A 23263-nucleotide genomic window follows, 5' to 3' on the forward strand; every position below is an offset into this window, starting at 1 on the left:
TAGTACTACACAGCATTAGTGTATGGAAGGTTTTGTGTGTTTATAGGTATTCTCTTTCCTTTAGTGCTACAATATTAATTACAATTGCAAACATTTTCTTTAGGAATTTAAGATACTTTGTGTTCAGAGGTTAAAGGAACTGATAAGAAGGATCTGATGTAGTGCTTTATAATCTGATGTCTTTAAGGAATAGCTTTGGCTATGTTTGAGTTCCTACTGAGAGCTTACTGTAAACTTACATGTATATTTTATTGTGATTTTACGTGATTGGATTGTCATGAATTAAAATTTATCTTTCCTTCTGTAGAAGTTGGCTCCAGGAGTTATTTGAGGCTTCATAAAAGAAGCCATAAATACCCTGTATAGAAATTCAAGACAAACTGCCAACAAAAAGTAGTTTTTAATTGGAGAATAAAAATCTGCAAATATAAAGCTGAAGAGAATGCATTTTCATGTGAGATTAAAAATGAAGACACTGTTGCATGATACAAAGTTGTGCTGTTACCAAAACAAATCTGTAACACATTTGTTATATGATCAAAAATTGTGTTGTTTGAGGTCAGACTTCCTTTTTTTTTCCTAAAATTGGTAAAATCATTATATTTCAGTAGGCAGATTCTGATCTGAACTAATGACTAAACTACTGTGCAACAACTCTGAATTTATCTTGTTATATTTATCAGAATTTGCCCCTGAGAGTCTGACAAATTAAGTTAAGCAACAAAATTGGCACCATTAAAAAGTAGAGAAAAATGTTGTCTACTTTAATCCCTATAACTGGGCAATATTTTGCTGTGCCATTACTCATCATGCTCCTAGTTGAAGACAATGTATTCTCATAATAGTGCTGTTTAATTGTAAAAACAGTGTTAATCCAAAATGCAAGACCTCTGAGACAGGAACAAATCTGTTAGAATCATTCTATGTGTATGTCATTACCATTCCCATTTCTCTCTTTGCAGTTTGCTGTTCCACAAGACACTCCTGAACTTGCTGCTTTTTTATATAATTCCACAATTTCTCATTACATCAGGAGAAGGGATGTTGCCGTGGCAGAACCCTACAGGAAAAACTCTGCAAAAATATTGGTGAGCTATCTAAGAGCAATATACTGGGACTGTGCAGGGAAAGGTGAGACCATCTACAGTACCACAGGCAAGGCAAATGAGACAGGTCACTGTATTTTCCACAATCCAGACAATGCTGGAGCAATAGCAATGCTGTGTCTCCTAGTAAAATAGTTCTGATTAGACAGATTATACCTGAGTATTTGGAGGTGGCTGTATTTTCAGAAGGTTTTTTCCACTCTTGCATTCAAAGTGCCATCCTTAGCATACTTCAGCACTGTAGGTGTCAGCTGCCCTTGCCTAAAGGCAATGTGCAAACTCAGTGACCTTGAGATCAGTCAAGGGATTCACAGTCAGTACATTCCATCTATTTTTATGAATATTGGGCAGAGTTTCTTTCATGCTGTCCAGTTTCTTATTAAGCTGTTTACTGCAAACTCATGCTTGAATTCCTTGACCTCTAGAGTATTGAAGCAAAGAACATCACTTAAGTCTTCTGTTGTAATCGAATAATTATTGCTTCTGGAAGTTAATGTGGCAATTTTTATAACTGGAAGAAGATAGAATCTGAGAGTAATGAAAACTGTAACATTATTAAGAACAAAATCACAGATTAACCCACTTGAAACAATAATCACTGTTGATTCCTGTGCCATTCTTTCATCAACCCAATACCCTGGGCAAGAATCTGATTCCAGTGGGTCTGAAAGAAAAAATGTCAGGACTTTCAGAGACATGTCAGTCAATATCACAGAATACTTACTCCATTCTTCAGTAATATCTGAATTTTCAGTCATCTTTCTAAGTGACTAGGCTCATAGGCTGTCAACATAAAAATCACTGCAGAAACTGGAAGTGGTTAACAAAGTTCTGAAGTATGTACTGTGTCTGCAACTTAAAATATGAAGCAGAGAATTTTCATCTGCTTGATGTAGATGGATCAAACATGTTTAGTGGGATACTCAGTAGTATGAAATTGGCACTTTGATGAGCAGTCTTCTAATAAAATATGCTTTTGATCAGCACAAATTAGGATAGGATTGGGTGCAGTGCTTACCACTGGATATATAGCAAGACTTTTCCAGGGTGAGCAAAGAAAAGCAGTGTCATTAGTTAGAAGATGTCTCAATTCTGGGTGCCTTCTGCATTAGTTACTGCTGATGCTTTTTTTTTTTTAATTTGACATACTGGAACAATACATGGAAAATGAATGATTGGCCAAAGATAATTCTTTGTTAAAAAATAGTAATTTTTAAAAGAAATGTTAAGTTGCTTTCATTTTCATCAAAACATTTCCACAGAGAGACAAAATGTTCTGAGAACCTCTTACTCTATTTATACTGTTGGTTAAACATTTGGTTTCTTTTCCATTAATTCTAATGTTACATTGTTCTGAAAATCACTACAGGCTAAATGCATTACTAAGAAAAACAGAAGTATGTGTTTAGGTCCTAAAATGTCAGCCAAAAGTAGACTTTTTGCATACTAATGATTTATTTTGCTAATGTGTGTTTTTGGCCACTATGATTAATGAAAACAAGTCTTCTCCTTCCTGCAAAATAAATAAATCTGTTTGGAGGATGTTTAAAGCCAAATAAACAGATACTTTAAAATATTCATTTAGAAAAACGTTTATAGTTGCAAGTTCCAGGGTTTACAGTTTCATTTTCAGGCAGATATAGAAAGCAGGAATTAAGCATGCAGCTTCTGCTTATCCTCCAGTAAGACAGAGATTTGTGGGGAAAGCTGTCTATAAAGATACAGGATTCCTTAAGGGTGTTCTCATATCTGTGACATGCATCATCATCTCATTTCCTGAAGATTGGGTATTGGTAGTGCATTCTCACTCTCACGAGGGAGTATACTTACTTCTGAAAACTTAACTTTGCTTTTGAGGTCACAAGGCTGCCTGTCATGGGAGGGATTCTCTGCTTTGTTATAAAAATAGGAATCAATTAAAACCTCAGCCTTCCCCTGAGTCAAACAAACCTTTAGATAAAACCCATTTGTATATACAATTTTTTAATTTTTTTCCACAAACATTTAATCATTTTTTATGAGGTTTCCTTTTTATGCCCTAAACAAACACATAATTTCTGTGGTTACCCCATGAGACTCTGCTCGTTCCCTTCATTGGCTTCCAGTCAGCTTTAAACCTTTAGTGTGACATTATTCTGGCAGACTTTAGGAGTGTACAGTTTTGAGTTGCAGTGCTTGGCTTTTGCCTTCAACCTTGTATATGAGCCAGAATCACTGCTCATCAGGAATGTTTCACAGACAATAAGTTTCAAGCAAAGCAACTAATGAATCTCAGCAAATGTTCTGGCTGCTATGATGTAAATATCAGTGGGAAAACCAGGAGAGTTAGAAAAGGGGAAAAAATTAGGGATATAAATAAACACTTAATGCACAGAGAATAGGAAAAAATGTGTTGAAAACATGAAGTGATTGATGGGTGAGGAAAAAGCACATGCTTCAAAGGATTGGTAAATGTCTGGACATTTTAAGAGTTCTTCAGAGCAGGAACTGTTGAAAATTATTACTTTTATTTTCCTTACTATAGGTAGGTATTTGTATTCATTTGCAATTCAAAGGGAATCTGTTCCTTGGTTTAGAGTTATCACAACGACTCATGAGGTATCTCATGTATATTAGATGAAATTACTGATTTCAGACTATTTAGCTCTTTAAGGAAAAATTGATTTGTTTTTGCTTATTTGTAGCATTTGAAATTTTTTTTTTTTCAAAGCATAAGTATGACTTCCCTTTATTTTTCGCTCAGAACTGTACAAATGTGAAGTGTGTCCTAATTTCGTGCACTGTGGGACAGCTGGAAAGAGGAAAGAGTGCTGCACTAAAAATCAGGTCCCGGCTCTGGGCACAAACATTCCTGGAGGTAATGCACACAAACATCTCTTTCTATACACATATAAAAATATATTTTAGTTCACCAGATATTTAAAAATAAAAATTATTAAATTAAATGGGGAAAATGTTAATACTTTTTCTTATGATTTTCTTTGAAAATAACATCTCACTGGTTCTTGTCCAGGTTGTTTGGATGCTGCTTACTTTTCTTTTTTTTTTTTGCTATCATTCCTTCTCAAATTTATGTCCTGAGTCCTACTTGAAGATTCCAGGATTAAATACCTTTCCTAGTTTTGTTTCTGCTTTCCTGGACTGGCCCAAATCTTCTGCATTTATAATCTTTTTCCCAATGGAAGGTTTTTCTTGGAGACAAACAGCATATCATATACACTATGTCCAGCTTAAAAGTTCATTGTTATTCATTCCCTATTAATCTAGGGAAGATTAATATGCATCAAGCTTACATGATACATGACACTCATGTAGTGGCAATCTGTCTTACTACTAAAAGAAGGGACAGTGTAGACAATGGACAAAGTTAAACTTCTCTTTGCAAATTCTTGCATTTTCAACTTCTGCTCTCAGGATTATATTCACACTGCATAAATGGACCTGTTGGAGTGAGTGCAGAGGAGGGCCACAAAGATGACTGGTATCATAAAACACTTCTGTGAGGAAAGACTGAGAGAGCTGGGGCTGTTCAGCATGGATAAGAGAAGCCTAGAGGAAGAGCTTATAGCACCTTCTAGTACCTAAAGGGGTCATCTGAGAAAGATGTGGGAACAAATCTTTTAACAGGGCATGTTGTGATCAGACAAGGGGTAATGGTTTTCAACTACAAAGAATCTATTTAGATTAGATGCAAAAAAGAAGTTTTCCACAATGGGGGAGGTGAAATGCTGGAACAGGTTGCCCAGAGAAGTGGCATATGCCCCATCCCTGGAAACATTCAAGGTCAGATTGGACAGGGCTCTGAGCAGCCTGGACTAATTGAAGATGTCTGGGCTTATGGCAGATGACTTTTAAAGTTCCCTTCAACCCAAATTATTCTATGATTTTGTAAGGCAGAGGGATTTTACTGTGAGCTGTTACCTTACAGCTGGCCATGTGTCTGTATTTATATGTGTAGTTGTCATACCTTTAACACTGGAAAATACACTGAGAAATTTGTAATTCTATTTGCTGTTACTGAGAAATACCTTCATCTTCTATCTTGATCAAGCTGACATTATCAGCTTCTTTCTCAAAGAATTTAGAATTCCCCAGTCTTTCTATCTGGCAAGCAAGAACCTTCCTCTGTTCCTTGTAGCTGTGGGAGAAGAATTCTTTATATGCAGGGTACCTCTTACCCTAGCAAGAAAAGAACTGAGGATCTTCAGTTTACAGCTTTAAATTAAGCTCACACCTTTTAAGTTAATTTCTCCCTTTTCTCAATTATGAAAGTAGATAAAAGAAATCCATCCTCTCTTGCTTTCCTGGAGAAATGAGAGCAGAAAGGATAATATTTCCAGAAAGTTGAATGCCAGCTCAGTAGCTAACCACCTTTGCTCAAAATCCATAATGGGTGCAAACTTTTAAGAGGTCATTGGTCTCTCTTGGTTTAGAGGACTATAGCAGTGGTTGTCTGAAAGGATGACTTGAAAGATTTTTCTACCTATCTGTCAGGATGCCAGGTCACATTCTGTGTTCTCCAAAAGCTGTTATAAGACCACTATGACTAAAGAGCACTTAAGTTCTGTCCTCACTATCTGGCCTTGCTTGAAGAAAAGATTTTCTCCATTAACACAAATAAAACGCTTTTAAAAGGAAGCATATTTAACAAATGTTGGATATCTTTAGATACTCTAGACTGAATGTACTGCCTTTAGGTTTGCTGAGTGAGTCATCTGCTAGTGCAAAAAAAAGGCAAGGTCTGGTTCAAACTTTAACCTGGAAGCATGACAGCTTAGATGTCTCTGTTCTTTCAAATCTGGGAATTTAGATGGACATGGTCTGGTGGAAGCTTTTGCAGAGGACAGAAAATACCAGTATGTAAGCATCTCTACAGCTATAAAAAACATATTTATTGAGAAATAGAATGGGAATTTGATTCCAGTTTTTACCAATTTCATTAAGAGACTGGACAAGGTCACACAGGCTGGTTCCTGTTAAGTTCAGGTAAGAACTTCACTGCACTGTTCTCTGTTCCTAGCACACAAAGGCAGGCAGAAAGGCAGAGATATTATCATTGACTGGAAGAATGTGTGACAATTTTGAACTGCAGTAGGCAAGCAATAACACAGAGGATCTTAATCATTTTTCTTCACCAAGAAAAAGATAAAGCTCCCTAGAGAACTCCCTCTCTAACTTACAGAACTCCCTTAAAGTTCCCTTAGGAAGCTGAGCCTGATGTATTCCAGATCCAGTCAAGTCTTTCTCCTCATCATTCTGCTGGTGAAATATAATTAACTCTGTAAGGGCTAAAAAGAAGGTCTTGTCAAAAAATCCTGTGTGCAGATCCCTAGATGAAATTTCCAGGCTATTTACAGCTATTTCAGCAGAAATTAGCTTCATTGGGCTTTTCCTAAGTATAGTTTACTATATATCAAGAAATATCTGTAAGAGATTAAAGTTAAACAAAATTAATGAGAAAGAGTTTCTCTGAGTTTGTGGCCTTGACAGAAGATGTGTAACAATTGAAATAAACTAACTACAGAAGGCACAAAATCTCTTTTATGGTGACTCTTAATAAAAACAGAATCTTTTTCTGGGGTGTAACCTTAGTTAGCCTGACTTAGGTTCAGAACAAGTACAACTGCATGAGATTCAGTGGCACATTTAATGCAAGAGCAATGGAATTCATTTTATGTAATTTTAGTAATCTGAAAGTTACATGCCAAAGCTGGTTGCTAACTCTGTAGACAGGGGCAAGACAGAAACATATCTTCAGAGGATAAAACATCTTCTCTCTAATCTGGATGAGGAGAAGGGTCAAAGCTGGACCTTGGGACATGGGTGTGTGCAAACACACCAGGCAATTCCAGTGCTGCAGTCCCTTTTGCTCCTTCTTGCTCCTTAATAAATCCTGGTTGCTTTGCTTACACCTTCCTTCCCTTGGTGAGCTCTGTGCAGAATGAAATGTTACCCCAGCTTGTGGCCAGGAACAAGGGTGAGCCATCCTGTAGATTCACTGGGTGGAAAGACCTCATGGGAAACACTCCTACCAGAACATCTTCTGCTTACTCCACTGGCTTTAAATACCCTTGCTATCTAACAAGACTTTTTATGGCTGTGATTTTACCTTTTCCCTGTAAACATTTTAATGTCCTTTAAATAGTCACTTGCTAGTCTTGTTAAGAATCAGAAAAACTCCTCACAAAGCAACAGAATTTTTTCCTAAGTAGAAAAAGGTAGTTCCCAGAGAACTGTTGCATCCCCCCATTTATGTCTAATTAGCTGCCAGAATAACATGATCCCTACTTCATATGCAAAGCTGGAGACAGTAGGTAGTGTCCTAGGGCTTGGTTGTCTTCCTTCCACTCATCTCAAAACGGTTCCTTTTTTCACAGCCCCTTTTAAAATTACCAGTTATACAACCATCACCATAAAAGACTGTAGAACATAATTAGTTTCCTTAAAAGGGCGTAATCTGCTCTTAGTAAGTCTGCAATGTTGTTAACTAGGCTGAAATCTGCAGATTCAAACTGAGGATTAAAATGCAGTTAAATTAATCAGGATGACATGATTGTGAACCAAGAACTGTTCAAGGGCCAGACTGAACCCCACTGTCATGAAATTTAGGGTAAAAGTCTCTAGAGAAGCATTGCAACCTCTTTTACATATTCAGTTAATGTAAAAGTTTTCATATGCCAAAGAAACCAGAATAATGGTGACATATAACATTCCTCAACTGTGTTATAATCTAAATTAAGACATGATGGTTTGCAGAAGAAATCATTTGTGCTCATTAAAGCTGAGAACACAGTGTTATGTATTTTCTTCTTATAGATATGCTAATGAAAACCTGAGAAGGATTTTGTTGGAAGTGATTGATTTATGCTAGGATGAAATAATTAATGTTTTTCATTGAAGTTATATGGGTCAACATGTGTATTTTGTTGCCACAAAAGACCTGTCATGTATTGAGTGACTCCTTCCTCTTCCACTTAGTTTAACTGACAACAGCTGACCCTTTTGTCTCTTGACAGTTGTAACCTGTCACCTTAAAACCCAAACTCCCATAACAAATAACAGTTAAATGACGTGCAGTAATTAGACATGTTTGAATAAATAAAGCAGCTCACATTTCCCAACCAGCCAACAAAGATAGAGACAGACATTGCGCAAAGGCCAAGAAGAATCACATGCTTTTTTGGATTAACTTCAAAGTCTAGCTGTAAATATGAACCCTCTAGTAAAGCTGACTTTTGGATTTAGACTTGCTGATCAGGCAAATAATAGCCTGATTTGTTCAAAACAGAAACAACCATGCACGGTTTGTTACGTTGTGTTGTGATGGGGCTCCATTATGTCCCCATTTATATAATCATATTTCTGAGTCATCTCAGGGAGACCCAAAGGGATCTGCCCCAGTATGCTTTGAATGGATGGCTACTTTTTAATTAAGACTCATTAATTGTCTTGTAAAACATCTGTTTTGAAAATGCATTTCTACATGATGAACCTGCATAATCTGTCTGAGGTGTGACAACCTTCAGGCTCCAAGCTCTTCGGAGCTTATAACATTATGGGATAAAGAACTCAGTGCATTCTGAGCTACTATTTCATCCTGTACTGAAAATTTCTCATAATGATACAAATCTTCTGGGAGAGCTAGGGGAGGCAGTAATGTCAAAAAAACACAGAGGGTGTGTGAGGTCCCCAAGAAGTTTGAAGTTTATTGTATTTTCTTTTAATTTTACTGAATATAATTGTATTGTTTCTCCCTTGACTTTTTGACAGTTCCAGATATGTGAATTTGGCACTCCTGATTGCATTTACTTTAATAGTTAGAAGGGGGAAAAATCTTGTTGTAATCAGAGAAAGTTGAAAAGCAAGAGAAGTACCACTGCATTTGGGTGCTCTCTTGGTACCCAAAGTCATAATTTCAATGTTTCTGAATGTGCACTGGTCCTGTTTCTTTTTAGATGCCTAAAAATGGAAATACATGCTTAACTTATTAACGGTGATGTGTCCTGCACTGCTCATATCTTAACTGCCTGACTCCAGACTAGTATCTAAAACCTGAAACTAAATACCTAGGACTTTAAGAGGACCTGGTTTATTCCATATTAATTGCCAAAAGCAAGAGTTAGCAGTCCAATGATTAGAGAATTCAGGACTGAAAGGCAAAAATTCAATTCATGCTCAGCTTGAGAGGCCTCACATTCCTGCTTTATAAAATGATGGTGTTCCCTTCTGCTGAAGCTGCACCAAGGCTATAAAAAGAAATTGAGAGGTCTGGAAGGGTATAGAAAATGAAGAAGACCATAATGTAATACCTTGTTGGTTTGGACCATCAACTACAAGTTCTCCCTGTCCTGGCATCCACCTTTGCCTTCTTTGCCTGGAACCTGGAGTGGTCACCACTGTTGGAGTGCATGTTCTAATGAGAAATTTTCCAGAGAATCTCTGCATTTTATTACTGGTGAACTCAGAGTTTCTTTGGTGTGGTAGAAGTTCTCTAGGCCAGGTAATGCTTTTGTGGCAAGGATTCAATTCAGCTACACAAAGGCCATTAGAGGAAGAGGCCATTGAGGTACACAAAGGAAGAATGCAGATAGCCTGTGCAGTGGGGCCACACAGACTGCAGCACAGGTGTGCTGGCAGAGGCTTGGAGCTCAGAACAGAGGTGAACTGGTGGAAGTGATACAAGATACTGAGAGATCCTCTTGCATAAAGTCATTTATTTGTTCCCTTCCTATCATCTTTACTATGGGAGTAATTATTTGATCTGTAAGTGAAATAGGATCTCAAGGAACAAATTATTTCTATCCTCACCATGCTCCAGCACAGAACCTCTTTCAGTGTCCAGTGGAAAACATCTCAGTCAAGGGAAGATTGCTCAGTATTTTCAAAGAATAATGCTGCAGCCAACCTAAATGCCCTGTGTGTGGATGGAGGTGGGGAAACAGAAAAATTAGTGAGAGAGACATCTTGTGCCCTCATTCATTGCCATATACAAGCCATATGTGGAAGTTCAAGTAGATTATTTTAATTCAGACTTTGAATTAAAAGCCAAAAATTTGATGCACTGCCCTTCAAGGCACATATAATAACAAAAGGAGGAAGTAATCAACAAAATTTTCAGTTGCATCAAAAAACTGTTGTTATTTGAAAAAACAAAATAAGTAAAACCCAAAGCTTTGGTTGTGGCCAAAAATACTGTACTGGATTTGATTGTTTACGTGGAATGAAGACTAGGAAGAAAGAGACATTTGCATGTGGCTGAACTAACTGGAGGTCTTTTGGGTGTGGGCTACTTTTTTTTTCATTCATTTTTATTTAAAATATTTTCAGTGTTAACAAAAGCAGAACATGAGACTCTTCCTAGACGTGCTACAGTATAGGTAATATTAGGTACATGAAGAAATAAACATCTTAGATTGATAACCATTATAATCAGTATATTGAAGTCTTCTGGAACCACAACAAAATTGCTGCCTCTATTATAACTTAAAATAGGCTGTTAAAATTAATGTAAAAAATACAATATGTGAAGTGTAAGAATATAATGATAAAGAGAAGGATGTGTCGATTTTCAGAGTATTGTCTTTGGTCACAACTTTATTTGGGTGGACATATCCTCTTTCTACAAATAGCAGAAATACTTTTTGACCATTTGTATAGAGTCACACGTACATTTTTAAACAAATTATTAAGAAGAAGTAGTTTTACGGGCTCTACTCTCAGCATTTATGTACTCTATTGGCAGCAGTTCAGGTTTTGGGAGGCATTGGTCAAAGAAAGAAAGCTAATGAATTCCCAAAGCATGTATTTAAAAGGTATTGCTTACCCTCCTGTCTTTAAAGTGTGCCAAACTCCAGCAGACACAAAGGGAAACAAATTTTGATCAAGCAGTGCCAATATTGTTGTAACAACACTGAACTCCATGTGCAAAAGTCATAAGTTCTTGGGGTGAAAATACCACCACAGCATGCAGCTTGCTATAGGGGAAATACGTGCATTTCAGCTAGGGAGACTTCACTGGGCTACATCTAAGCAGAAAGTAAAGGATTTCCAAGAGCCTGAACTATTCTTCATAGAGGCAATGGAAGAGAGTCATTCTGGGGACTCTATCCAGAATCTGAACTCTTCAAATGCAGAACAGCAGTCTGTGCCAGTCTTTAAGCTGCTAAAGATTTTGTTCCTCCTACCCTCAGTCTCGCTCCCTGGGATCTAGATTTGTCCTGTGTTTCAAAATGCTTTCTGACCAGGATGCCCAAATGCCTTAGAGAAGCTTTGGGGTGTCAGCAGGTCTATGTTTGAGCTTCCTGCAGAAAGCACCAGCATTCCACTGGAGCCTGGAGAGCTGTCTATCAAATTATCAAAGATTTTCCATCACTTCTCACATTATTTTGGTCTCAATTGTACATAGGAAAACACTGCATAGGAATTGTACATAGGAAAACACTGCACTGAATATTTATTTGGAACACTTTCCTTCATTTCTGGCTGCTTTTTTGTCTTGCAAGTTTTAAAGAAAACAAAGGATTCAATTCAAGAATCTATTTGTAAAACAAAAGCACATAGAGGGAGAGAAGCTTTAATAAATATATCATCAGGATCCATCACCCAGGCAACACAGGGGATGTCCATGTTTGCCTGCTTCCCAGAATATTGCAAACTACTGTCTCAGCAAAGAGCACAAGATCAGGTTCTGCTTGTTCTAAGACAAGGGGAACCACAAAAGGCCAGTGTCGTTAGGGCTGGGCTCCCTACTGTTGGTCATTAAGCACTGACACAAATACCAGATTCTTCTCCTTCCTCTGAGCCATGACTAAGTCCTCAGCTTGAATTTCAAACCACAAGTCCTGCAGCTTCCAGTAAATACTGAATATTTAAACACATGCTATTTTAAAAGAATTATATGGTAAAGAAATGCTGTTTCTTACAACTGGCTTGAGAATTATAGAAAAGGCTGTAAGAAAGATAGCTGTTTGTATCCTAAAGGTGTTAGTACAAGTAAGAATTTTGCTTGCAACCAATGTTGACCACAGTCATTGTTTTCAAATCCTTTGCCACAAACACATAATTCTGTAAATGGAGGAAAATACTCTCTAGTCTTTTATAGTCTCCATTCCTGTATTCCATCATTTCCAGGAGCCTAATCATGGGTTGAGGCGAGTTGATAGCTGTGGTCACAACCCAATCTTATTAAACCTAGCCAAGCATTAATCCACAGGAAGTAACCTCCTCTGATGTTCTTGTTGCTGGTATAAGCTGAAAATTAAATAAGCCATGTATAGTAGGTGAAAGGCTTTCTTTTTCCATTAGTGCTGTGTTTCCTTTATAGGAGGCTTCAAGAGAGTTAATGCCTATACTGTACCTTAGCTAATCCAGCTGAATGTCTAATGTCTACTTCTTCAAGAATGCTCTCTCCATTACAGATTATGTTTATAAATCATATAATCATATCCAGAATCCTGCTTAATACAAATTGCCTAGATTGAAAATGTAAGGTTTTTTTCAGGCTTTTTTTCTGAATGCACAGCCACAGAAATGTGCTGAGATTTTGTGCAAGGAGGAATCTAGTACTGAAGAATAAAATATGAAGAATGTCTTGAGTCTGGAAATAGACAATAATTAATGTGATAAGGAAAAGTTATTTTTCTGAAAATCACTTCATAGATGATCAGTGTCATGAAAGTGTATAAAACTACTTATTTATAAAGTCTTATTTTTTCATTTTAGACACTACTGATAGAAATAGATAGATATTGATAATTCCTTTTCATTTGATGGTCTCTGTGTTAAGCAGCTGATTTGACTATCCCTGTGTAGTTGCTTGAGACAGATTTTTTAGTATTGCTCTTTCCTAAGTATAAGGAGAGGTTTTCTGATAATAACAATTCAGCTGCTCTCAATATTTTAAAATAACAAAATTATGGCATAGCCAAATGAGTTCCAGAAGGCAATAAATGTGCTGGCTTTTTATCATCCTCACATATTTGCAAAGAAAATTAGTTTTTTAAAAGGAGACTGAATGGACAAGAACAACCAGAACTTCAAATACCCTGGAGCTCAGGAGAACACCCTTTACAGGGATCTGTTTGGAAGAAGTCCATAGGAGATGATCCTGGAAAGAAGAGAAGTCCAGAAGGACTACTGATTCTCCAGGATCGTCATCCTTTAAGGTTGAAAACTGTCCATCCTGACAAATGGAATTTTACCATCTTAGTACAACTCAGACATACAAAGATGTGATAGGTTAAAGGTTGAACGCAATCATCTTGGAGGTCTTTTCCAATCTTTACAAAAATGTGATTCTTTGAAACATAAAAGAGGTGGAAGCAGAGACAGTTGACCCAGTGCAGGGGTTGGATAAAGAATGTAGATAATGTCTGAGAAGGCAGGGAGAGTTGGGGAAGTAGAAGCCCACCAGCACCTGAGCCTAGCAAGGGACTTAAAGGGCATTAAGGAGGCTTCTATAAGTATATCAGCAGCCAAAAAAAGACTAAGGAAAATATGGGTTTTCTGCTGAATGGGACATAGAAAAGGCTGAATTACCCAATGCCTCCATCACTTTTGTCTTTACTTGGAAAATCTGCATACAGTAATCCAAAGTCTCTTCAAGCAGAGAGGAAACTTGCAACTATCAACATTTATCTTCAGTGAAGAGATATCAGGATAGGGGAGCATTTAAACAAATTGAACATACAAAAATCCAAGGAATTTGATGGAATACCCACACAAGTCCTGAGGGAGGAGCAATGAGAATGTGAGACCTTTCTCAATTATCTTTGAGAGTTCATGGTGACTGGGGAGAGTTCCTGAAAACTGCAAGAAAGCAAATGGTATTCAGAGAACTATAGGTCAGTCAAACTTATTTCAACCCTTCAGAAGAGAACGTGATAGAAAAAAAACTGTGGAAGCCATTTGCAAACATCTCAAGGACAGGAAAGTGATTGGAAGCTGTCAGCATGGAATTATAAAAATGATATTATGCTTAACAAGCTGATAGCCTGGTAATTTGCAGATGGTATGAAGTGGAAGGAGCGGTTAATATACCAGTTATTTGTATCGCCCTTCAGAAGAACCTCAACAGGCTGAAGAAGGGAATCAACAGGAATTTCATAAAGTGGGACAAAGGGAAGTTCAAAGTGCTGTACCACAAGAGGAAAAATCCTATGCACCAGTACATAGGATTATTCCAACCAACCAACTGGAAGGCAGTGTTCTAGCAAAGATCTTGGAGGCCTGTGGGATGCAAAGTTGAACATGAGCCCACTGTGTGTGCCCTTGCTGGAAAGAAAGTCAACAACCTCTTGGGCTGCATTAGGAAGAGCGTTGCCAGCAGGCCAAAGGAATTGATTCTTCCTCTGTACTCAGCATCAATGAAATAGATCTGGAGTTCAGTCCTGGGATACCTGAGAAAAGTGAATTATGGACATACTGGAGCAAGTCCAGCTTAAAGCCACAGTGATGGTTAAGGGCTTGGAACATTCAGTATACCAGGAGAGGCTGAGAGAGATGGGAATGTTCAGTCTGGAGAAGAGAAAGCTCAGGAGGGATCTCATCAGCACGTGTAAACATCTGATTGAGGGAGTAAACATACTGCAGGGTCTTCTCAATATCAAGAAACAGGGAAGAGGCACAAATTGAAATACAGGAAATTCCATTGAAACATAAAAAGCTCCCCTTTTTTTACTTGGACAGTAGTAAAAAACTGGAATAGGTTGCTTCTTGAGATTGTGAAGTTACCTTGAGATATTCAAACCCTAACTGGACGTGGTCCTGAGCATACTGCTCTAGTTGATTCTATTGTGCCTGTGCTTGAAGCAAACAAATTCCAAATATGCTCTTCAACCACAGCAGTTCTGTGAAAACTTTGGTTTGGGTCATGGTCATTCAAATGTATCCAAGTTGGCTTCCAGGATTATATTATGCTTATTTCAAGTGATTTTCACAAACAAACCTTTCTCCATAGGTGAAGAAAAGCAATGGTAGCCCAAATTGTCAAGGGGTCTTCTTACCTCAGTCGCTCAACAAAACAACTGAATGAGGAAAAGCTGTTCTTTGGGAGGGTTTATGCCTTTGATGCAACAGGAAACTACAAGTCGAAACTGAGGAAAAGATGTTGAACAATCACTCAGGAAATAGATCTTGTCAATGGAGGAGAACTCCTAAATGTGTGAGAAATGGAAGGAGAAGGTTTTGCAGAAGGGGATTTAGGAAGTAACAACGATGTTCCGAATATGCTAGACTGAAAGAAGCTGGTGAAAAAAGGAATGACTGCTTTACTTTATAAGACTCTGCCTTTCAGCCAAATATTGTGTTGAAATCTTATCATGTTTCATAAAGGATTAAGACAGGTAGCAAAACCAGGATGACGATAATGATAATATAATAACAATAATAATAATAATAATAATAATAATAATAGTAATAATAATAATAATAATAATAATAATATAGAAAAATAATATAACAGTTATAACTCCTAGCCCTCTGGATTTCATTGTCCATATTGGCACCTAACAATCTAATGCTTCTCAGAGAATATTGAAGCACTTTAAAAGGAGATCCATATCACTAACCCAGATTTATATGGGAAGGGATGCAACAAGACCAGTTGTATGTAGCGTCATGCAGAAAATCAATTGCACATCTTGTCTGCACATCTTTGGGTTTATTGAAAAGCTTAAAGACAGCTATATAAACATTTTACTAGGTGGCCAGTTAAAAAATGGCTGCTGTACATTCCTATCACATTGACACAATTTAGTAAAGAAGCAAGGTGAGTAAGATTATTGAGCTCTACTGCAATAGGAAATCAGTCACATTCTAAGTGTAGTTTTGTCTAGATGACTGCCTTGGCAGAGGAGTTGGACAAGCTGATCTCCAGAGGGCCCTTCCAACCCAAACTATTCCATGATTCTGTGTAAATGAAGTTCAAAGATGGTTGTTCCTCCTGTTTTTTGGTGGGAAGGCACAGCCATTTCTTTGATGTTATCAGAAAGTTTCACCAACCAGGTCTCAGCATAGGCTTGTAAATGCTCTCAATATACTCGAGTTGGTTGTTGAGCTTGGTCAGCAGAGGTGAGGGTTTAAAACATACACAGCCCATAAACTCCACCCATGCTTTTCACTCACCTGTTTCAGAAAGAAATATGAAAAACAACTGTATGTATATTTCTGCATATCTAACCCTTTTTCCCTTTTGAACATGTGGCCTCTGTATTTATTGCAGCTTTATGCTGTATTTAGCTCATGGACACATACAGGTCCTCAATATTCCTGCACTCTTCACCTAAAGAAACCATCTTTGACTTATGAAATGAGTGCTCTGGAGATTTTTTTGTCTGCTTATCTTTCATAATGCTTTCAAGTATAAACATGGGTTTTAATAATTTCATTTTTTCTATCATTTCAGAGAAAGAATGAACTCTATAGTCTTTCTTCCAATGTTTCCTTTGAAGTTAAGAGCATGCCATATAAAGTGCAACCAGCAAAGCTCCCTGAGGGAAGCATAGCAGTAAGTAACTGAAAATTATATCTTTGTGTGAAGCACATGTATTTGGTCACTCTGATCACAGCTGTGAAGGTTCTTATAGATGAAAATATTGAGATTGGTCTTTCCTGTGTTTCTAGTGTAAATTCCTGAAGTAATACCTAAAGGAAATAACTTCATTGCTTTCTGTGGAAGTTGGTGATATATGATTCTAACTATATTTTAAAATAATTTCTTGCTGAACTAATGTGCAGACTGTTTTATTGCAGTTAGGATGGATTTTTCACCCAAAAGAAAACAGAACTGTGAAAGCAAGCGTCTAGTTACTTTGTTTGGGGTAAAAAAAAATCTGGAGGAAATTTTTATGCAAAATCCAGAATCATATTTCTGTCAGATTTAGAGATCTCACTCTTCTCCCAGTCAGCAGTTTTCTCACACAAGGTTGTGTATTGTCTACAGCAAATTCTCTCTTATCTATATTAAGCTTCTTTGATACTCTGATTTTCAGGAAGGTCTGTCTGCCTTTCTAGGACTTCCACCACACAGCACATCAAGTGAAAGATACAAATTTACTTGGTAATCCTTACAGAATTGACAGACAGATGCTAAAATATTTGCCTTGTTTGCAGACCAAGATTTGTATGGCTCTGGAGTATTATATGAAAAATTAATTTTGGAGGCATAAGTTTAATTTTTTCCTGGTGCTGAAGGATTTGGTCTGGAGAGTACTTTAAAGTAATTTGCTTCTTATGGTGTCTAATACCATGGTTAAAATTCATTCTGTTTTGTCATTACTGATAGAAATAAGTAAAATATGAGGGCAAAAATTGATTCTAGTAGAAGAGTAATCTGAAATTGTAAGGCTTAATGTTTTCATTGTTGTAAAGATTCATCAGTTACAGTTCTTCTTTTAAAAGAGAAGGTTCAGTTCAAACTTTGCCAAGTTGAACTGTGGTGGAAATACATATCAGTCTGTTGAGATGTAGTAGTAGGGACAGAATACTTTCTTAGGAAACCAACAGAATAATACACTTAAGAGCTTACTTTGAGTGTATTTTAGAGGATACAGGCTATAAAGTTTTGTTTTGTAGATGCATGGATTGAATGGTTGATTGATACTTGCTCTAGGAAGATACAAGGTAAAATCTTGGTTCTGTGTGCACAGTGACTCCAACCTCCATCATCAATAGAACCATGATTTCACTAGAGACGACTGGTGCTTAGTGCAGTATTCATCCAGAAGGGTTCAAAGGCACCAAGCTGACAGATACACTCAGGCTCTTTTTATTTTCTTGCAGCATGTGTTCCATACCAGAAACACATGTGCAGAGTTCTGTTGATAGTGGGGCCTTCATCTGGACTGGAGTGCTTTACCCCAGGTGATAGCCTGCTGTTCTCAACAAGTGTCAGATGATCTACCAAATCATCAGATAAGCATTTCATTCTCTTACTCCAGCCAATATAATGCTTGTTATTTGCAGCAGATGATTTACAGCAAAATGCCTGTAATAGCAACTGTAAAATGTTGAAAAATGATAACACTTTTATGTAGTTTCATATCTGGACATGGCAGTGGATGCTTGCCAGCTCTACAGCCTGATGTGTTATATGCACCAGTTCTTTGATGTTCCACTTGCAAGAAGAAATATTTCCTTGAAGTTGGGCAAAGCTTAATATTTTTGCTCCTTCTGAAAAAGATCACTAGTTGTGTTTTGAAAGCTTCCAAAGATTCATTTCAAGGTTTATTGTTTTCCTTCAGACAATGAAAGGGTGGAAGAAAGATTTAAATATTTTAAAATCAATTTTCTGAAGTATATATCTAGCTAGCACTTTAAAGTTTATATAAAGAAGATAATATATTTTAAAGAATAGAGCATATGTCCATCATTTAATTTATATAGTGCTGGATTCCAATTATGCAGGCTGATATTGACTTTTAGTTTTAATGGCATGAATGATCCCATACACATCAGTAACCTACAGAGTCATGTAGTCCTATTTGTAGCTCTGAGAACTTTATCATCATGGAATATAGGTCTTGGACACATGCGTCTTGAAGACTGAGTAAGAAAATCTGGATCTTTTATACTAAAACATTAGAATGAAAGTGCATCAAACAGAAAATTAGCATGGAACTTAAACTGGAATCCCCACTGAAAACCCCCATACTAGGGGTAATGAAGTTAAGACTATCTGACAGCATCTGTGCTAAGACCAGTGTGGATTTTATTTCCAATAGCAAACAAAGGCTCTCTCCATAACTCTTGGGTTGACTTCACCCTCATCTCAGTGCCTGAGGCAGATTGCATTCTTTGGCACTCTTTGCACACAAAAGGTGTGAGATGTTCAGCAGTGTCAGAAGTCAGATGGCTCCTCTCAAGTCTGTAAGATGTGCTTTTCACCCACCTGACAGAGAAGCAAGCATTGTTTACAGTGTTCAGCATAAAGTCTTGTCCTGAACAGAGAGGAAAGCCAACATGTCCCAGTCTGGGGTTCCTCTTCTGCCCTGAGATCACCCCAGAGTGACATGAAGGTGGTTTAAAACCTGGTTTTCCCCGAAGCTGCCGAAGAGAGACTGCCAGAGACAGTTTTCTCTTTTTCCAAGGACAGTTTATTGTTTCTTATCTCTGGGACACTTTGCCTGGCCAGCAGCGGTCTGCTCAGCTTGGCATCCATGGTGGAATTTTTTTGGTTAAGGCAGGGCTTATCTTATATAGTTAGTACTACGTATTACATGTTTACAAAATTTTACTAATACAATACAATTTTATTAAATGGTCTAGCCCTGACTCCAACCAATTCAAGAGGCCAATGTGTCACCCAACATGGATGACATGGAGAAGAAGGAGGAAAAGGTGTCCACCCCCCAAATTCTCCATCTTGGCCATGTGTCCCTTATCATAAACATTCAAGAAAACTTATTTATCTACGTTCTAACATTCTAATTTACACTCTACTCATCATTATTTTTTGTGTCTCTTCTCTCAATGTGGGCAGGTTCTCCCAAGGAGCCAAATCCAGCCCCTGCAGCTCCTGGGCAGCACTCAGGGGTCTCTGAGGGGTCTGCCAGGGGGGTTTTTGCACCCCCAAAGGAGCCAGGGAAAAACCCTGGACTCCCACACCAACACACCTGTAAAGTACAGTGTCAACATGCAACACTTGTGTAAAAATTCCACTTCATATTGGCCACCTTAGATGGAAACATTCCCTGGCTCTGGTCCTGCAGTACTAAACCTACCGCATGGAGAAGAACAGAAGTCCAAGCTGAAAATACAAACTTGTTTTAAATCAAAATCACATGTAAAACTGTTGTGGACAGCATGGGGCAAAGAAGCGACAGTCCTCTGTAAAAATAGTGAAACAAAGCAGACAAAGCTGAAGGAATGTTTTGTTTCTGTCTTCCCCTCCAGCTTCTGCCTCAACTCTGTGGGTGTTCAGGACTTGCAGTGTCAAACTGTTCACGAGGAATTGCATTAGGAGCCTTGCAAGTCTTTGTGTAGAGTATAAAGGGTGGCAGCCCGGGGCAGTGTATCCTACTGGTAATGCACACGGGCAGGAGTGAGACTGATGCCTACATATAATGCCCTGCTCAGGAAATAAATTCAAGTACTTAGCACAACCATCCTCTTGCCTTTAAAACCTAAGACAAAGAAGGATTCATGGGAAAAGGGTGTGGGTGTGACAGGATGGTTTCAAGATTTTAGCAGGCAAATATTTCATTAACACTGGCTGCACTCAGGCTAAAAGAGAAGAGAAATGTGCCAGCTTTGCAGCAGTGTTCTGCTTAATACAGGATGGACTTAATTTCTGCTGTCTGTTTTGCTCATTGCTAATAATCTAAGGATTATGAACATGATGCCCTGCTCTTCTATAAAATTACAGTTTCTTGTTTATGTTTCAACATTTGTCAAGCTCCAGTTGAGCTACTGAAATTAAACCACAAGTTGCACTTGATTGTCTGTTAAGGCAGAATGACAGGAGGAGGAAAGGAGAAATTATTCTGAACACAGGCACCTCAAGCAAGGCTGGGTGCTGCTACACCACTCATAATTGTTTAACATCCTTAGGAAGATCCACACATCCTTGTCTAGATTCTTGCTGATAGGTGCTCTGTAGATATCAGAAGAACTAGCTTGTCTTACTCTTTTCATAGCCTAAGAGGAAAGTAAACACAGCACACAAATACAGCAAACATCTAGAAGTGGCACATAAAAGAAGGCATGGAAAAACAGTGTGTACTTGTAGTTGCATCACTGTCAGCTTTTACTGTCAGCTTTATCTAAAACCTAATGAAATCTACCATCCCTAATGAAATAGTCTGTTTCCACTGATTTCAGGAGGATCTCAAACATGCTTTGAAGTCTGGATTGACCCTAGCTAATTTTGAACAGTGAACTGGCACACATGAAAAGTCTAGTTGTTGCTCTACTCCTGTGCAGTCATATGCTGCCCTGTGAGCTATTCAGACCTAAACACCACACAGCAGCTTACTTCACCCCTGTCTCAGAGCACCTGTTGTGCTGAAGTAGTTATCTTAGATTGGGTTAAAGTGGACTTGGTGCCCAAGGACCAGATGTAGTTCAATCAAATACTATCTGAAGAAATCTGTAAACCAAAATTTCTTCCTACTCCAAGAAATTCTTGCCCACTCAGATAATTCCACATTCAGGGTGTACAATTTCAGTAGACTATTGTCATGGTTTAGGAATGGTACTCCCCAACTTAGTTCTCTCATTGTAACTCTCCAAACCTGCTTTCTTGCTTCCTTGCTTTTCCCCTCCCTCTTACCGTGCAACAGGATGGAAATAAGAATTGAGGGTACAAAAGGTAAAGATCACAAGATAAGAACTATTTGCAGGAAACAGCAGTGAGGTAAGAAAATTACCCATAACAGCAACAATACTAATGACAGAGGGTACAAGAAAGAAAAGGTTGACAGGGAAGCTCCCTAACAATAGACAATACCCCACAACCCCTCTGCCTCCTCTGACTGGGAGGAACTTTGGAAGAGACTCCCTTCCCCTGCCTCAGCAATATTGTGATCTGTTATAGAGTAACCTCCAGGTCCTGGCCATGCTCCCTCCAGGCTACTCCAAAAAGTAACCCTTTCCTGGCTAGACTCAGGATGACCATCCATCTATCAAGCCATCTATACGTAGCCAACAGCTTGTCAGAATCTTTTTGTTCTGTTTTACTGATATTCTACAATCCACCTTAAAGCAGCAATACTGGTTCCCATTTCCTCTTGTATTTATCTCAGTCATATTATGCCACCTAGGAATTTGGCTGAAGCTATCAGTACCAGAAAGGGCAAAATAAAGTCTTTGCATGTAATGGGTCTTCCCTGTGGTTTGGTCTTGCTGTAAAATGGAGTCAGTAGTTTCATTAAACTTGAGACAACAGAAAGCACTGCTTGCCTTTTATTTTTTTCTGCTGTTTTACAAATATTTTTAAAGATGGCTTTGGAAGTAGTCTTTCACATTAGTGCTCCAGATTCACAGCAACATGCTCAGGCACGTGATAATGTTACAAGCAGGAAACTAGTGAAGCTCAAATCTTAGATGGTTAAGATACACAATCTGTATATTGACATTGTCAGGTCCTTCCCAAACAATAAATTTGTAACTTCCTGTATATAGTGCACATTGTGAATGAGTGGGGGTTTTTTAAATCAGTCCATTTTTGCTGTCTTGGGGCCCATGAATTTTCATCAGCACTTCCCAAGTCTTGTGCTGTATGTGATCAGGCTTGCTTCAGGGCAGCATTCATAATTTTCAAGCAGTAGAATGGAGATGATTTCTTCCTTGGACAGCTAAGCTCATTGTTTTCTGCAGTCTTCAAGCAGCCCCTTGTAACTGCACCCTTTCTGTTTTCCCTGGTCAATTATCCTCTTACTTGAATTCATCTTTTTCCTTAATTGGCTTTTCTTGGGAAGAATCTCTGCAGACAGTTCAGATGACCCTTCTCTCATTTTATCTGCCCTCACATTTTAATGCCACTCTGAGACACAAGCAGAGCCATTCAAGAACATTTTATCCTTACTGAATGAGCTCTGCTGTAGCTGAATCTAATGATGCAGAGAGCCTATGAAATTTTGCAGTGGTGAAGAAGCAACCCAAAGAGGAGGCTGGCAAAGGGTGTGGTATTCCTGCCATGGCATGGTTGATCAGACCATCAGGATATCTGTAGGGACATAAGGGTGTCATTTCATGGGTTGTTTTATTAATTCTGTTTGCCTTAAAATAATTTTTCTTGCTCTAATTAGCTCTCATATTTATTCTTTGTAGATGATAACTTTTTAAAACATTTTAGACTTATAACTGTTTAGAGCTGCTCCAAAGATGTATATTAGCTGTGTTTGTTAGATCAACAATGGTATGGCCAGCACTGCAAGTACTTAATTTTTATTATTTAGCCAATATTAAAGTGCAAACATTAGGGCTAGGCAGTGTCTTGGAATTTTTTGTGTAATCCTCAGTGTAAGCTTTGGTAGAAAGCAAGTGGTGTCCTGCATAGAAAATTTTTCCCTACATTTTGTTTCCTGGTGAGGGATACTATAAAAAATACGTGCATCAATTGAGGTCACCAAACTGCCATCTCTGTATCTGCTGTGTCAGACTAGGAAGCAGCTGGCTGCACAGATGAAGTAAGTGAAAAGGACTATTCAAAAGTGTCT

At 38.0% G+C, this 23263-nt stretch overlaps 1 protein-coding gene across 2 annotated transcripts in view; it reads left to right on the top strand.

Annotated features, from left to right (window-relative positions):
- Positions 1–23263, top strand: part of ITGA8 (integrin subunit alpha 8) — a 111049-nt gene that overhangs the window by 81988 nt on the left and 5798 nt on the right. For both annotated transcript variants that reach the window (XM_079301705.1, XM_079301706.1), the window contains 3 exons: positions 963–1088; positions 3850–3963; positions 16510–16611. In XM_079301705.1, coding sequence (XP_079157831.1) covers positions 963–1088; positions 3850–3963; positions 16510–16611 — 342 coding nt within the window. The remainder of the gene's footprint in view (positions 1–962; positions 1089–3849; positions 3964–16509; positions 16612–23263) is intronic.

The sequence above is a fragment of the Erithacus rubecula genome (assembly GCF_903797595.1).
Source record: "Erithacus rubecula genome assembly, chromosome: 3".
NCBI classification, from domain to species: Eukaryota; Metazoa; Chordata; class Aves; order Passeriformes; family Muscicapidae; genus Erithacus; species Erithacus rubecula.